We start from the raw sequence: 17,825 nt of genomic DNA, 5'->3' as shown, positions 1-17,825 counted from the left end.
CTGCTATATAAAGCAATAGTACATATTTATTAACATTAATTAACCAATTAACAGTTTGGTTAATTGAGCGTCTGTGCGATTTTTTAAAACTTGCTAACCCTGTGCGATTTTTTAAAACTTGCTAACCTGTCAGTTGTTCTTATAAAGGGATTATTACTGCTATATAAAGCAATAGTACATATTTATTAACATTAATTAACCAATTAACAGTTTGGTTAAAAGTACCCCAAAGTCCAACTTGAGTAAAAGTATCAGATATTAATCTAGTAACTAGTAACTAAAGTTATGGTATAAATGTAGAGGAGTAAAAAGTAGTATTTGCCTCTAAAATGTTAAAGTAGGAGAAAATGGAAATACTCAAGGAAGGTACAAGTACCTCAAAATTATACTACAGAATGAACAGGTGTATTTTTTTAAATACAAAAAAAAGATGTCAAAGTTGATTATTAGTGATCAAACTTTGACTCAGGTTAACGAGTGTGTCAGAAGCTCTCTCCTCTTCTACTTGCAGTCTTCCCTGTGTTGACTGTCAGATGACTGTAACAGTTAACAGTCCTGGCTGAAGGTCCACAGTTAACTTGTGCATTTTTTGCACTCAGGCTTTTGTATCGCGAGAGCAGGAGAAGAAAAGAAAAAACAGTTTTGGGGAAAGTTGAGCAGAGTGAGAGATGAGGAAAGAGCTGTGCAGTGAGGGAGAGACACAGTGAGTTTTGCCCTTCTCATCCTCTGGAATGCATCAGCTCCTCTAACTTATCTGTGCAGAGTCAACACGCGACTGGACACGCACGAGCTCCAAAAGTTACCATGCGCATCTATTTATAGCAGCTCAGCGAAGCGTTTCAGTGACTTTCCTACTTCTCCGCAGTTTGCTTCTTAAACGTTTATTCAGCAATACCTGCAAGTCAAAGTGAAGTAGTCCTCTGTCGGGTCTGAGGCGAATCTCCTGTCCGGGAGACAAGGTAAAGTAACCGCTCTGTCGTGCGTAATTGTGCACGGTATTACTTTTACGCTGCAGCTTTTTGCGGTTTGATGATTCTCTGACTTAATAAGAGTAAAGTCTCATCACACAAACTTCCTCTCAGAGTTTTTCTTAAGTGCGCAGCATCTCCTGCACTCTCCTCTGCGCCTCTCACTAATGTTTTCGCATTGTTTTGCAGCTTTGACTCCAGACTGCAGAGGTCGACGGGACTGGGAAACTAGTCAGGGAGACTTTTATTCTACCGAGCACTGGACTTGTACACATGAGAGTGGATATGCCGGACAGTAGGTGTGGAGGACGGCTGCCGCAGCTGGCCGTGGCTTTGGTGGCCTTGCTGTCGCTCTGCCCCGAGCTGAGAGACGCTGCAGAGGTGGTGGACACCGGGGACAGCGAGCTGATGACCAAGCCGACCGACTCCAGAGCCAGCAGGGCCAAGAGGAGGGGAGGGACGGACGTCCTCAGAGGGTAATGTGACTATGATAATCCCCCTGAGTCCAATTTGGGAACAGTTTCTCTTCTTCTCCTCTTCCACTGCATGCAAGTTTCATTCCCAACTTTTTAATTTAAAATGAGCGTCTGTGCGTGTGTTTAATGTTTTGGCTCGGAGCAGGTGTCTGCTCTTCTCACGTAAAACCTGAAGGTCAGAAAACACTTGTGTGTGTGTGTGTGTGTGTGTGTGTGTGTGTGTGTGTGTGCGAGAGAGAGAGAGAGAGAGAGAGAGAGTGAGAGTGAGTGTGTGTGTTTTTTAATAAGGCAGACTGAGACCCATGAGTGACATTGTCTGTGATGGGAAGTTTGGAGCAAAGTTTAGTAATTAAATGCTGGCAAGAATATCACATTCCTGCTGACTGCAATAATAAATTACATCCAAACAAAGGAGGCCATTGGTCGTGTGTGGCTGTGGCAGAGAGAGAGAGAGAGAGAGAGAGAGAGAGGGAGAGAGAGAGAGAGAGAGAGAGAGAGAGACTAACAGCCTAATCCTCTTTCTGGCCAAAAACACCACACCCCAGTTGTGGATAAATCACATCTGCAGCTGTACACAGTGGGTCACTGCTGGAGAGGTTGTGTGTGTGTGTGAGAAGGAGAGCGAGAAAGAAAGAGAAAGACAGACAGAAGGAAATCAAGACAAAAAAGAAAAGAGGAGAAAGAAGTTTCTCTGTCCAGCGATGACAGCAAACAGCTGATGAGGGGTCACACAGTCGACAGCTCAATGAGCGTTCTCCGCTGGCATTTTTATTTGACATGCTTTCAGTTAATTTATCAGAACATCTGGGTCCAGAGGCAGGAAGTGCATACAGGCTGCATACTGTGTCACGCTGACTTACCGCTATAAGAATGTAGCAGAGATCCAACAGGCTTCATTATTCATCTCGTGGATCTGTTTAAAGTTACTTTGTACAGTATATACATCGAGCCCCGAGATAATACATAGTGATTACATAGTATAGTATGTAGGCCTGTCACAGACCTGCAGGTGGCAGGATGGCCCAGAGGTTCACCTTCATGTCAGATGAAATGGCTTTTACAGGTGCATCACATGTTTTAAAACACCTTTTGCTGCAAATTATTTTCCTCAGAAACAATATTTTGTACCAAATGCTGCATGCCAGACTGCACCTCACAATATCTAAATCACTGCCATGGCACACATCATACCTGTCAGCATAGTCCAGTGGATTGAGACCTTTAAGGGTAGACATTTAATGTGTCCAACAGAGACTTCCTTTACATAAAAAATAATATGGCTCTCAGTAGAGTGCATACCTCTGCCAAGAAGCAACAGTCCCCTTAAATTCAATCAAGCCAAATGTTGGTATGTGTTTCTTCATTATCTCAGCTGCACACTGGTGTTAGTTGCAGGCTTCTATCCCTGTTTGTTACTGTGAAGCAGCTGAAAAACGACTACCCTCTATGAAAACATTTAAATCTGCCAGATCCAAATTTTTATTAGGATCTGCATCAAATTGTACTCACTCATAAATGCCACCTGAATATGTCTGAGTTTTAACTCAATATCCATGAATTATTCCCAGAGAAATTGACAAAAATGTCAAAAACACTCTATCTCGCAATGTTCAAGTGAGTGAGAGGAAAAGTCCTCGATCCAACCCTTCATCTGGATTGAGGTTAACAGGGTCTATGGAAATTGGTTCAGCAGTTTTTGTGCGAGCCTGCTGACAAACCAACCAACCAACAAATGGACCACAGTGAAAACATAACCTACTTGGCGGAGGTTATAATTAGGATAACAGCAGGTGCATTTTCATATCCTGTCTAATATGCCTGATGAGTGATAGATTACAAGAATTACCATCGCACAAACTAGGAAGCATTTCAAAGCGTCTCTCTTTCTTTGCAGAAAAATTGATAGTCCACCAAATCTTCTTGGCGTCCGCTTTTGAGATATTTAAAATGGTATAAAGTGCTGGATTGGTTATAATCTAAAGCACAGAAAATTGCAAAAGAGATCATTTCTTTATTTTAACCCATACATAAGTGCACAATTGCTTATAACTTTAATCACCTAGGCTAAATGTCATGCCTGATTACGCTATTAAATGCAAAAGCTTCTTTGGCAGCACTTGCGACATACCTTTGCTGTCACTGAAGGCATCAAATTATTTGTAATTGCAGCTGTAGACATACATGAACTGAGCAATACAATCTGTTTTTGGCACATTGCCCTCAATGCATTTCTAGCTACAGCCACTAGAGGGTTCAGTGAGCCTCCTGAATCATCGCAACCCCATTGGGTGACAAGATGAATCTAAGGGGTCTCTAGATAATTGCGGGGGTAAGGAATAATGCCTTATAACATGTCTTTACACTTTATTCTTGTGAAAAACTTAGTTTGAAGGATTACAACAACAAAAGAAGAGAAAATCTCTCTTTGACTGAACTGCTCACTTCTCGTGACACCCATGATGCGGAGCTATAAGTTGGCTTCAGGGCTGCAACTCACAATTTCAGATTAATTGTTTAGTCTATAAAATGACAATTATTATTTTTTTAAATCTTAAAAGTGACGTCCTCAAATTGCTTCTTTTATCCAACCAACGGTCCAAAACCCAAAGACTCTTCATTTGCTGTCATAAGTGACAAAGAAAAGCAGCAGATCTCCACACACGCTGGAACCTGCAGATGTTTGACATTTTTGCTTGAAAATCGACAACATTTTTTTATTGATTATCAAATAGTTGGCAATTAATTTTCTTTAGTTTAATTAATCGACCAATTATTGGAGCTCTGTTTGGCTTTGCTTCAGAGTGTGGGGACACGACCTCTGGCAATTTATACTGTAGTGTTATTGCACAAGATGTTTTTGGAAAGTTTATTTATGATGAGTGGGGGGCTTGTAAAATAATAATTAAGTGTCTTGGGAGGGGCTGTGACTTTGCTAATCCCACAAATGTCACTGGAATTTTTAATGACCTGGAGGTGAGCATATGATGACTGAATCTTGATCCTTTGCCCTCAAAAACTGGGTCAGGATGCAAATTGTCACTCCTGCCGAAGCGTCCATGAGCAATATGCTATTATTCCTGCTGTGTCTGATGAGGTGTTCTGCAGAGGGGTCAACAAACAGGAGACCTACAGTTTGTGGATCAGTGATCAGTGAGCTTTCATCACTAGTGTACAATCTAGAGTCTAAGCACAGAGGGTGTTGTGTGTTTTACAGATTGTAAAGCCCTCTAAAATCTCTAATTATGGTCTTCATAAATAGTATGGACCTGATTTGAGAGTGATCTGAACCCCTGCTTCCTCCACAGACCAAACGTATGTGGATCAAGGAACAACGCCTACTGCTGCCCTGGCTGGAAGACTCTGACTGGAGGGAACCAGTGCATTGTTCGTGAGTATCACCTCCATTGTTATTTTATTGGAGCACTTTACACCACATGGGATTCAAAGTGAATGCATGTTACATTACTGGAAATGTTTCTACATTTTTGGAAAAAAATCCAAAAGGAAGGTGACTCCTGCAGACCAGACATAAAAATGAATTCAATCTCTTACTTGGTCAGTATCAAATTAACATTAGGAATGAACTGTTATTGTGAATGTGTAACTTTATTTATTGCACTTTTTAAGTGAATCTGTCAGATGAAATCTATAAGTCACACCGACAAGAGACTGTAGTTTTCAGATATTTAAGAGTAATACTCAGTGGCAGGCAAAGTACACAACTACATTACTTAAGTCAAGGTATAGACAAGTGTCATTCCAACATGCAAACTTGTTCAGTCAAATATTTATTATAGTGAAACTACTGCATTACTCACTTATATATAAATATTTAAACATTCAAAAGCACGTTTTCTTTTTAAAGTGGACACACTGTTGTTTTTAACCCTGGAGCCCGTTTAATGTAGAGTTTTGGTGATGGCTGATGTTTCTTTGACCAGATTGAAACACATTTCTGAAAGGATGTTAGTCATTAACATTAAAGGTGCACTATGTAGTTTTGAGGAAGAAATTTTAATCAGAAGAAAAAAACCTTCATTGATTATTTTCATTGGTTATAAACCGAACAAACTGTCCTCAAAGAACAACACAATTTCATACAATATCAAATAAATAAATACATTTCTGAGTTTGTATTATAACAGTATTCATACTGTAAATATCAATTTTCTGACTTTGATTTTTTTATCTCCAAAACTACACAGTGCACCTTAAACATTTTTGCTCACTAGCTATGAGTATGAGTCAGTAGTGGATTCATTAAACATTACACATTAAAAGTGTGTTTTCAGGTCTTGCAGAGTACTACTACATATGTGATGAAAGTAGAATAAAGCATTTTGTGCTCCAGAGAAGCTGCATGTAATCTGTTAAATTCCAGTGATGTCACTCAGTGTGTAAGTTGCATTGTGGGTAATGTAGGCACCAGGTCATGGAAAGGAAGAAGACTATGTGTAATAAAAAAGGTGAGTCTCTGGTTGTGCTGGATCCATTCTGATCTTTTTTTTTTTTTTTTTAAACTTTCCATAATGAGTCCAACAGTGTTGAAGGAGTGAAATGTTAGACCAGTGGACTGCTTTTAAAACTGGTGCCTACATTACCCACAATACAACTTGGCCACTGAGTGACATCACTGCAGGCAATTTATTATCAGATTACATGCAGCTTCCTCTGGAGCCACTAAAGGCTTTGTACTATTTTTTTCACATAATGCATTAGTACTCCCCAAAACCTGCAAGCACAAACATTGGTGGAGTTACCCTTTAGGTAAAGCACAGATACTCAAAAAAGCACTTCAGTACAATACTCTGTCCACTGTCCACCTCTTATGACAGGAAGAACAGCCAACACTTTCAGGAGCTTTGTTGCATTCAGATGGTTTCAGAGTTGTAATCACAGAAGTTATTCGCACATCTAACTAACTCAGTTGCAGGTGTGTTGGAAACACACACACACACACACACACACACACACACACACACACACACACACACCACTAGTGTTTACTGAGAGACACTCCCACACCTGTGCACAATGAATGGGCGGAGCATTGTCTATTTCAGACCGTTGTTGAGAGAATTGTTTGAAACACTCTTGAGGAAGATCCAGAGGGAACTGAATGACAATAAAATGAATAAATTGTGATGCTGAGCAAGAGCAGTGTGCGGGAGTTTGAACAGGTGAAGAAGAAAGCTTATACTAACATGCTCCACCTTTTCAAAGCTACATGAATAATTATAATAAGTCATGTTAAATATCTCTATATATGCAAAACATCTATTGCAAATGATTAAACTCTAACCCAGATGGTAATAAAGTATGTGTTCTTGATTGATGTCTTTACTGTTCCTGTACAGGGATGCTAAAACTGTTTTCATGACTCAAATTTGTCACTTTGCCAAATAAATCGGGCTCATTTATAAGACTTTACGCCAGTACAAACCAAAATATTGCCTTTGAATTGTTTAAAGGTGTTAATTACCCTATAATATTTTACAGCAGTGGGTTTCTGGTTTTCTATTTCTCTGTATCCCCTCCCCTCTTTCTCTTTCCCTCTCTCACCCTCTCTCACCCCTCAGTAGACAGGAAGGCCTGAGAGGCTGTAGACTTGTGTGATTGCAGTCTGGCTGTTCGGCTGGCCGGATGCCTGTCGCGGCTCTAATGACATTGTTTAGCAGTGGGGTTCAGGGAGTAGGGGTCAGCGGCTGGACTCTACCTGATGGGAGCAGGGGGCAGGAGACCATGCCAACAACAGTCTGTGGGAAAGAGAACAACTGAGCGAAAACAGCCTGCGCCGACTGAAATCACACACATTTATGGCAACAGAACTCAAAGAAGAAAATAGCTCGGAGCTGTTGCCAAGAGGGCTTCTATAACTTAACCATGATGAAGGTTAAGAGGAAGATTTTGCCATATTTGGGCTGCGGTCTGTTTGAGTTTTGAAATATTATAGATGAGAGTTCAGAATGAGGTTTAGACCGTGGCCTACGTTGCACCAAGTTAAATTCAAACATGAAATCCAAACCCTGCAGCGGACAGGCTGACAAGCACCAGATACATAACATGAATTTTCTCTCACGCACAATCAAGACAAAGCCTGGCGCCTTGAAGCGAGCGTTGGACTGTTATTTTATCTTGCACCTGACAGAGGACGTTTTTATGTTGTTTGACCGAGTGTCATGTTCCTCTTTGCAGCGATCTGCCGGAGTTCATGTGGAGATGGTTTCTGCTCCAGACCAAACATGTGCACCTGCCCCAACGGACAGATCGCCCCATCCTGTGGATCCAAGTCAGGTTGTTAAACAGCACCTCCTCATTTCCCAAGCAGTGAACTCGCTGTCATCAGCTTGATGGATTATTTTATAAAGTGTGCATAGATGGGGGGTTACTGTTTGCCAAGATATAAACATGCTAATGGTATGATTTATTCTAATAGGAGTGAATGTCGAAACATTTTTTGGAAAGCACAGCCTAGACCACACCCCTGTCTTTGCATTTTTTGAATAAAAAGGAGCTGTAGTCTAAAGAAAAACATCTCACCATGCAGAAACAATAATGACAGATGGTAGATGACAGAAAATATGCAGTTTCTAGGATGAAAATTAAAGAGCTTATAATTGGCTCAGATTTTTTGACTTCAGACCACGCTGTGCATCTGTTTTTTTAAGTTTTCTTCTCCTCATCATGAGTAATGAGCACTAACTAGCCTGGTACAAAAATACTCGATACGAAGCCAAAGAACCTCCTGAAAACATCCCTGAAACTGCCCCAAGCAATTGACATATGTTGCAATCACGTTCTTGCAAAAAGCGGTCGATCTCGTGAGTTGTTGCGTGTGTGTGTGTGTGTGTGAGTCGACTGGGTGTGTGTGGTTTTTGGAAGACGTCCACGGTCAACATCTCTTCCATGTTGCTCTCGAGCAGCTCGCAGCGCTTCAGCCCAGTGCGCTCATCTGTTTGCAGACCATACATTTCTAAGAAAATATATTTGAGCACAACTTTCAAGAAACATGGTTCAGAGTGCATTTTGTTTATCTTGCAAATCTAATATGCCGTGTATGTTTGATTTTAACCCCAGTGTTGCTCTGTGTGTACGTCTCTGTCTGTGTGTGTTTGTGTTGTTCTGCCCACAGTCCAGAACTGTAATATTCGCTGTATGAACGGGGGATCGTGTGCAGAGGATCACTGCCTGTGTCAGAAAGGCTACGTCGGAAACCACTGCGGTCAACGTAAGGATCATCCCGAACATACCACTGTCAGCATATTTTAAAGGTCCAGTGTGTAGGATTTAGGGGCAAAGATGGTAAAATTCATAATTATGTTTTAATTTGTGTATAATCATCTAAAAACTTGTGTCTTCGCTCCTGAGAATAAACCTTTTATAAATACAGAGGGAGTCGGTCAGGAGTGTTCAGTTGGCGGTCTGCAACGTCACAGCCTGATGAGACTAAGTCCTTCATACTGGACCTTTAAAAAACATTATTTTTGATTTATTGAAGACAAAGATGAGCAACAATTCCCCACATTTTCCCCTTTAAGCTTGTGTTTAGTGCTTGTTAGTAAATGTTAGCATGCTAACTGGCTAAACTAAGATGGTGAGAATGGTGAAACATTTGACATGCTAAACATCAGCATGGTAACATCATCACTGAGAGCACGTTGCCATGCTAGCATTAGCACTTAGCACATAGCTTGGCTTTGCCCAAGTAAAACCAGTAGCGTGGCTGTAGACTAGGGATCGACTGATTCATCTGATCCATATTTTTCTGATTGTCAGATCAGTGTTTTCTTTTTGTATGATTGCTGATCAAATAAATCAATTTGAAAATATGCTACTTGAGCTCTCTGCCTCTTTCTGTAGTCACTTGGGGGTCTACACCATTAGCACACTGGCAGTGCATTTGGAGCTCCAATTAGGCTCCATCTGCACACCATTTAAAAGGCTTCTCAGCCAGCATATACGCCGGATGCCCCGCTAAATTCAAGCAGTGAAAGTGGCAAAAGTGAAGTATGATCACCAAAATTTCATGGCAGGTAAAACAGAGAGTTGGTAGGAATCTGCAAAGTAACTAGTTACTTAAGTTACTATTACTTAAGTAATACATGTGGAGTGGAAAAGACAATAATTGCCTCCAAAATGGAGTTGAGTGGAAGTATAAAGAAGCAGAAATGGAAATACTCAAGTAAAGTTGTATTTAAGTTACATTTGATCACTGTTTTTGACACAATGATTTTAATGTTTACTGCAAATGTATATTGGTTCCAAATATTGGTTATATGATCTCCTTATTTACCAATAATCCGTATTGTTGTTGGCACTCACAAAAACAGTCGGTCCCTATGGTAGACACTTATCACACTTTGGCCATCCTTCCTATTGGTAATAACTCTGCACTTGCCAAGCTATTTGCTGAGACGTGTTCATGGCAACATTTCAAAAAAAGAAGTGCGATGGGGCCAGAAACATTAGCAGTCAGTTGGTCAAATACCCCCAAATGTGGAAGAAAAAACAAATATGAACTGGAAAGAAACCCTAGTAAACATCTACGTATCACAGTGTACGGAACATCTTGCCCCATCGACTCCTTTTTAGCAATGTCATCGTGTTCCCAGATCTCTGCAGTCAATCTAGTGACTGCGATGTTACCGTAACCAATATAAATGACGGACGAAAATGCAAACACACAACCCAAGTTGTTTACGCCAGAAATATCCTTTGATATTTTTTGTAAATCACAGCAGTGTCCTCACGTCAGTGTCATTGTTTCTCTTTCTTTTCTTCCCCAGCGGTTTGTGAAAATGGCTGTCTGAATGGAGGACGGTGTGTGGCTCCCAACAGATGTGTGTGTACCTATGGCTTCACCGGAGCTCAGTGTGAGAGAGGTAAAGAGCGCTGCAATGCCACTCACCTTACATCACCCTGTCTGTATAGCAGTAGTCCTCAAAGCCACTCGTGCTACTTTGGAGAAAACCTGATGCTGAATGGCGGTTGTTTTTTGTGACTGTGGACGATTCCTGCTTCGTCATGCCGTCCGCTCCAGGAATGTGGTTTGTTGTGGAACATTTGCATGTCAAGCTTGAGCTCAGAAGTGACCATTATTTTCCACATCTGCTCTGAAACGATGCTCTGGGGATAGTAACGTCTCTCTAAATGTGTGCTGTTTGTTAACCGAAGACCTCCCAACCTCCTGTGGTTGCTCTCTGGCACATGTGGCTCCAAAGTATACAAGCACACGCAAACCGAGGGCGGCCTGCCCTGTCTTTGTGACTGAGATGTGCACACATGCAGGCGTGTGTGTATGTTTTGTGTATGTGCTGGGGGTCTGTGGCAGTGATGACCTAAAGAGGTCAAAGAGGTGACCTTGTAAAGCTAATATTTGGATTGGCAGCAGAGCTCCCAATTAGTAACGTCCCTTTTAACGAGGCCATGCTTCAGAGGCCTGTCAGTTGGGTCTGGCTGAGGATATGTCCTTTGGTCTAAATCAGTGTTTTCTTCAACCCTACAAGTAATAAGATACTATCTGGTTGCCTGGTGGGTTAGTGCCAGGTCTTATCTGCTGAGGCACACTTCTACATGTTGTAACGTTGGTTTTCACTCTTTCCTGCGGGAGCTTGGCCAAAGGGTTTGTGAGACTGTTGAAGGATTCAGATTAAGCTCACAATGTCTTCTTCTAGATATTCATATTTTTCAGGGAACACAAGGATTCTCAGAAATTCTCTGCTGTTGTGTCTTGGGTAATTGTTTCTGGTGAAGAAATGATGTAAACTTCTATGCGAGATGACAAGCATTAAATCCGGCCACTCGCTGTCTGCTGCTCCATGAATGGTAGAGTCTTGTCTGCTTTAGTGAAAGTGTCTTTCTATGAGTGGAAACAGGCAGATCTTTATTGATTGTCTGTTTGTGTTTTTGTGTGTGCCTGGGAACAGCTGCTTGGAGACCAACTTCCATCTTCAGTCATTTATCTTAACACAGTATGTTGTGCTGAATTTGTGTTATAAAAATGACACAAATTCAAGTGAGTGCGTAACATCGATCATCTTGTTACAATGCAAAGTTCCTGGCATTCATGTGGATGCCAGCTGACACGTACCACCCACCCAAACCCTGCTGCAGACCAACAACACCCAAACCCTCATGGCAACAGCACTCCCTGATGGCAGGGGTCAGTGGTCTCCCCCAGGACAATTCACCCTGACACACTAAAAAATCTGCTCAGGAATGGAGTGGTGTAGGGATGATGTATTTTTGTAGGTTAACCAGGAAGTTATCATCGCCCTGACTCCTTCGACAAAAAGCCTGTGGGATTTTTGAATATTGCTGAAAATAATCTCGTTGGCAAACACAAGTTTACGATACTTACACATTTGATCAGCAAGATAATCGTGTAGATGAGTCTCAATGTTCGGTGTGATGACATTTAATGTCCGTGACAATCTCTGTAGTCTCATTTAGACACTTGTTAGCAATTGTGGGACATTTAATGGTGTATTTTATGTCTTAGAACAAAATGTGTAAATAGCTTAAGCCTGTGGTAACCACAGACCTTATTTTGGGCATTTAACTGAAAACCAATTTAAAATACCCACTGACTTTGAGACGAGGGTTTCAGGACTACACACTGCACCACTCTATAGCCTGAGGAACATGACAAAGAGCTCATGCTGCCAATCTGGCCATCAAATTCCCATATTTCCAATCAGATCGAGCATCTGTGGGATCTGTGGGTCAGATCCTTGGAGGTGTCATCCTCACAACCCACAGGATTCAAAGGATCCACTGCCAACTCCCTGGTGCCAGACACCACAAGACACCCCCAGAGGTCCTGTTTCCAATGCCTCGATAAGTCTGAGCCAGATCCGATCCATGGTGGCGCCACTGTGGATCAGACTTGTTCTGGCATCTCCAACGGATCCTCGATCGGATTGAGATGTGGGAAATTCAGAGGCCAGGTTGATGCCTTGAGCTCTTTGTCATGTTTCATGGGTCATTACTGAGCAGTGTTTGCGGTGTGGTAGGCATCATTGTCCTGCTGGAGGGGCCACTGCCATCGGGGAGTGGCACTTCCAAGAGGAGGTGCATTTGGTCTGTTAGGGCGGGTGGTGATCTGAGGTTTCCCAGCAAAACATTGCATGTAACGAGATTGTCAATGTTATTCACTTAATTTGTTGATCCATTTAATGTTGTTCTATTAGTGTATAGCATAATACTATACAGTATAGAGTGCTCAGTTGATTGACAGATAATAAGTGAACAACAGTATTGACGATTGATTGGACATTTAGGTTATTTAGGTCCTCTGAAAGGTGAGGATGTGCTGACTTTTCTTTTCTTTGCTAATTGCGTGACTTTGGGTTTTAGACTGTCGGTTGGACTAAACAAGCTAGTTGAAGATGTCATGTTAGGCTACAGGGCTCTGTTGAATTATTAACCAAAACAATTATCAACAGATTAATTAATGATGAAAAGCATCAGTATTTGCAGCCCTGTAAATTCATCAGTTATTTTGTCCTTCATCCTGCATTTAGTTGCACCAAGAGAGGTCGAGAAAGTAGGCCAATGGATACGGCAGTGTTTTGGGTTAAGTTACTTTCACTGGAATTTCCTTGGCTAAGATCCATCACCTCCCAAGGGAAAAACCATTGTGCTCTCACACAAACACAAGCACATGCATAAAGTACATGTGTGCACACATCCATGTTCACACGCATGACCCCACACTGTTTTTAATGCAATTTACAGAACTGTGCCCTATTACGGCTTGATCTTATCACATTAGCGAGAACACGGGGTTTTCCACAAACACGTGATCTGACCAGGGGAGAAGTAGTTGCACTCAGGGCTCTTCTCAGATGGGGGAAAGATCCCGGTGCAATCAGGAGGCTGAACATGAGCACATCACTACTGCAGAGCTGTGTGACTTTGAGTCGTATGCTGCCAAAGTGTCTGGTAATCTGCTGACCAGTGGTCCCACCACCAGGCACAGCTGACTGCTGTGAAAATGCAGCCTGGTACATCAACATCTTCTTTGTTGGTTACAAATGTGATTTAGGCTGGAATGTGGGATTGGTGAGATCCAGCCGCAGTGCAGCTGATTGCAAGCAGGGCTCCCGCTGCAGAGTCGTTTAGCTGCGGAGCAATAAAGTCGAGCTTTTGCTGTGACGCCATCGAGCTCACTTGGGATGGTGGTGAAAGTCTGGACTGAGACGTGGCAACACGTGAGTTACACAGTCAATAAGTCAGCAGCCAGAGCACAACAGGGAAGTCGGTCAGTCAGCTGAGGGGCTCTTTTGTCTCTTAATGCTTCACTGACTTTCCCCTATCAGGCTCTGTTCTAGCCCAATGCAAACCTCAGTAGAAAGATAACCAAGTGTGTGTGTGTGTGTTTCAGTGTGTGCTCGACTTGTTAGTCCTGGGAGGATGGAGAAATCTGCTGACGGGTCATTAGGGAAGGCCCCACCCAGATATAAGACCCCGTAACACATGCATGGAAACACACACAAACATGCGCGTACACAGTTGCATGTGCACATCTTAAACATATGTTCAGGCATGCAAGGATGCTGTGAGCACCATCTGCAAGAGGTAGATTGAGGAAGGGCGGATGCGAAAAAGGTGGATGTGTGTGTGTGTGTGTGTGTGTGTGTGTGTGTGTGTGTGTGTGTGTGTGTACAAACACTTTGGAGTTTATCCAGGAAACTCTTTTGACCCACTTCCCGACGGGCTTCCCTCCTGTTCACACCGAGGTTGTTGTTGTGCATAAACTCACCGGTCACTGAGGGAGCCGACGTTTCTATTGTGTTCACCAAAGTGACTTCACCTCTGCTACGACGTGAAATCTCTCACTAATGAAGGTCAAAACAAACTCCCATGTTAAGATGAATGTTCACTCAAGCCGCCATGATAATAATTCAACACGCTTCCAAAAGTAGAGCAGTAAAAGCAAAAACAAGGGCAACATTTTTGGGAGTTTGGGTCTGTTTTGAGATCATCTCTGGCTAGACTGCGGATGAGGGGCTGGGACGCTGGCTGAGATTCTGTGTGTGTGTGTGTTTGAGTGCGTTTGTGTGTGAACACGTGCGATTGCTCCCAGATGTAGAGGACATGGGTGGATCCCCCAGCTGTATGCAGTTCACAGAGAGACAGTAAGATGACAGATGAAATGACACCACTTTCACCCTACAGCTGTCCGCCTCTCCCTGTTTACCTCAGCTGACTATTTCACTGCTGCACTTGTGTTCGCTGTGTTTCATGCGCAGGTCGTTGCGTTTTTAGTGCTTGCTTTCTTTCACTTACAGCTGTAATGAGCAGGTATAATGTCAGATGGATTGTGTGTAGCAGCCCGACAGTAATAACACATAAACCTTAATATAATGAAAAGAGAACCTGAGTTCCTCACAGAGTCTGCTACACTCAGCTTATATCGGCGCCACATAAAAACTTTCCATAGCTCCTGTAATTACCTTTCCTATATCCTTTGTTGTTGTAGGAAAGGTACATGTCACCTAGGCTTTAAGAAAGAGAAGATACCTGGCAACTGGCTCAGTTTGTTGTCTTTAAGCTAAACACTGTTGAAAGCAGTGGTGGAAGACTTATTGAGATCCTTTACTTAATTAAAAGTAAAAGTACAACACTGTTAATATTCCACTACAAGTACAAGTACTGCGTTTAAAGAGCTAAGGTAAAAGTGCAGAAGTACAGCAGAAAGTTTTACTTAAGTATCACAAGGGACGTGTTGAGAATGAATAAAAAATAAGGATACATTAACTTCTAAAGGAACGGTTGGCAGAGGCGGTAAAAGTACACACATTCTTCACTCAGGTAGATGTACAGATACTTAAATTTCTGTACTCAAGTAAAAGTAATAGAGTACAGGCTCTGAAATGTACTCAAAGTATCAAAGTAAAAAGTTTCCCTCTGAAGGACATTTCTACCGGCCATTTCTGTGCTAAGCTAACTGAAACTCACATCATATTGATATAATTAAAAGACTATTAAACTTAAAGGTAGAGTCAGTAGGATTTGTGCCAGCCGTTCCTTAATGCACCACAAAGATAGTTGATTGTTGAGTCTCATTCCCAGGACGTCACATAGCCACATTTTGTGTTGGTAAAGCATCGCGAGCAGCAACAAAGTGAGAAAATATGAAAATCCAGGCAGAGGGCTGCAGGGTCTCTTCCATAGCTTCCTTTAGGCAACAGCTAACATTAGCATCAACCACCTCTGAGGTGACTGTCTGTTTGTTAGTGTTACAAGATTCGATAGGAAAGACCTAAATTAGTTCTAAAATGTTAGCACACATCTTGGACACAGTTATTTCAGCAGGGAAGGGAAATGCACTGGATGTGATCAAGCAGTAATGTTAGCTAGGAAGTTGAATGCTAGCATTAGCAAATGGGTTATCAATGTTGTTCTAGCTTGAAATATGACCCGATGTCCCTCCAAACTTTCACTATCCATCATCAGCTTATCAATCAGGAAGTTGTGAAATGATAAGAATTTGTCAGATTTTCTATGTTTAGTCGACTTGAAACCTAGAACACATCAGCATAACATTGTTTCCCAGCATTTGAGCTTCCCACCATGAATGTGACATCAGAGGAAAGTGGCAGCTGTGGGAATATGATCGATGAAAACCATACTGTATTGAAGAAGACTTAAAGCTACCCATTGAAACCATGAACTCATTTGGAAACTGTTAACTGAAGTCATAAATCAATTGCGAAGTAGGGTCATTTTCTCATAAGCATCTATAAAAAGTGGAGTTGCCTCTTGCTTGGCCATTAGGAAGACAGCAGGTTAAAGGTACTTCCACATTGGCTTCACTTTTCAGACCTTGAGGCGACGTCCATTCTTTTATACAGTCTGTAAACTAAATTGCCCATAACAGAAAAAATCAAGTTGAACACAAGTAACTGGAAACTGTACTTGAGTGAATGTACTTAGTTACTTTCCAACGCTGGGGTGACGGAGAAGAAGACTAAGAATCAAAAGCATTTGGTCTCCAGTAGAGCCGGAGCAGGAGGGAGTGGGAAAGAGAAGGAGAGATGACCCAGTTCTGTTTCACACAGCACTGGTGCCAGAGGCAGAGAGACCGTGGAGGCTGTGGTGCACGTGACGGGTCTGGGCTGGGCCCCGGTCCACACGGGAAACGCACAATGTCTCGTTTGTTTTAAACGACTGCGCTGTTGGAACTGGTCTCTCTCTTTCCTCTCGCTGTCTGTTGTCTGCCGTGAAATGTGGAAATGATTTTTGCCATTGGATCTCGGCCAGATTCTTTTGGGAGGGATGAGTTTTCCCCTCTCTCTTTCTCTCTGTCCCTATCACTGTTTCACCATCTTCCAATCATTCACCTGATAAGATTCTGAGATTTTATTAAATCTGCGGGGAGTTTGCAACTAAGGAGTGGTGTTTGGAGAGAGGATGAAGCGTGGGGATAGATGCATGCAAGCATTGGGATCAAGGGAATTAGGTTTAAACCAGTTTGAAGGCGAGGAGAGATGAAGAATCTCGATGGAGAGACTCTCTTCACACTCTTGAGCTCATATTTATCATAAGCTTTTTTAGTTTTAATTCTAAGCTGCTGAAGCTAGCGTGGAAATCACCCACTGTGTTCCATAGACACACCCTGTCAGTCAGACTCGGCCGGCCTTCGCAATGATGACCTATTCCCTAGATTGTGTATTACTCGAAAAATAATAAAAAGCAGCACACTACATGGTAAATGTGCCATTTTACTAAACTGACGATCGTATGATACATTCACCAGATTGATTTTTCTTCGTCTGGGTGTCCTCACTTTTTCTAGCTCGTGCCTATTACTCTCCACAGCCGCCCACACAACTTTAAAAGGTTTTCCAGACCTCTTCCCTATCTCTGCTTTTCTCCAACACACACACACAGACACGTACAATGCACCTGAGAGCCAGGCCGATTAAAATGCCAGGACCAGACAATGCATTCTTTATGGAGTGTGTTACTGTCCGCTCTGCAGCACTTTCATCACTTATAATGTGAGTGAGTTGTAGACGTCATGCAAAATCACATTCAGTTTGAGCGTTTCTGTTTGTCTATGCCAGACAGTTATTCACTCGCCGAATTGAGTTCAGCTTCGAGGCTCCTCAGCGTTGGTTTGGATTTTCTCTGCCACAGTTTTGGTTGAAATGTTTCACAAATTAACAGTTTTGCATTTTTTCATCTCACATGCCTCGACCGATAGATGTTTTATTCTGATTTCTTCTCTCTGTTTATGTTTTCGACCGGCTACCAAACTTTACTGTTTTTCATTATGTTTGCACTCAGGCTGCAGGATTTGTTGAAATATTATCAAAATTGCAATATGGCCAAGTGCAATATCCAGATTCCAAGAGCTGCAGTTTTTTTT

General features: G+C 42.1%; 1 protein-coding gene across 1 annotated transcript in view; it reads left to right on the top strand.

Moving 5' to 3' along the window:
• The first annotated feature begins 686 nt into the window (after positions 1–686).
• fbn1 (fibrillin 1) overlaps positions 687–17,825 on the top strand; it is a 75,419-nt gene continuing 58,280 nt past the window's right edge. The window contains exons 1-6 of the mRNA XM_084357283.1: positions 687–959; positions 1,158–1,444; positions 4,750–4,832; positions 7,640–7,738; positions 8,577–8,672; positions 10,231–10,326. Coding sequence (XP_084213409.1) covers positions 1,242–1,444; positions 4,750–4,832; positions 7,640–7,738; positions 8,577–8,672; positions 10,231–10,326 — 577 coding nt within the window. The 5' untranslated portion in view covers positions 687–959; positions 1,158–1,241. The remainder of the gene's footprint in view (positions 960–1,157; positions 1,445–4,749; positions 4,833–7,639; positions 7,739–8,576; positions 8,673–10,230; positions 10,327–17,825) is intronic.

The sequence above is a fragment of the Pagrus pagrus genome (assembly GCF_965226575.1).
Source record: "Pagrus pagrus genome assembly, chromosome: 1".
NCBI lineage: Eukaryota > Metazoa > Chordata > Actinopteri > Spariformes > Sparidae > Pagrus > Pagrus pagrus.
Note: the sequence above shows the minus strand (reverse complement) of the source record. Positions and strands in the feature narration are given on the sequence as shown.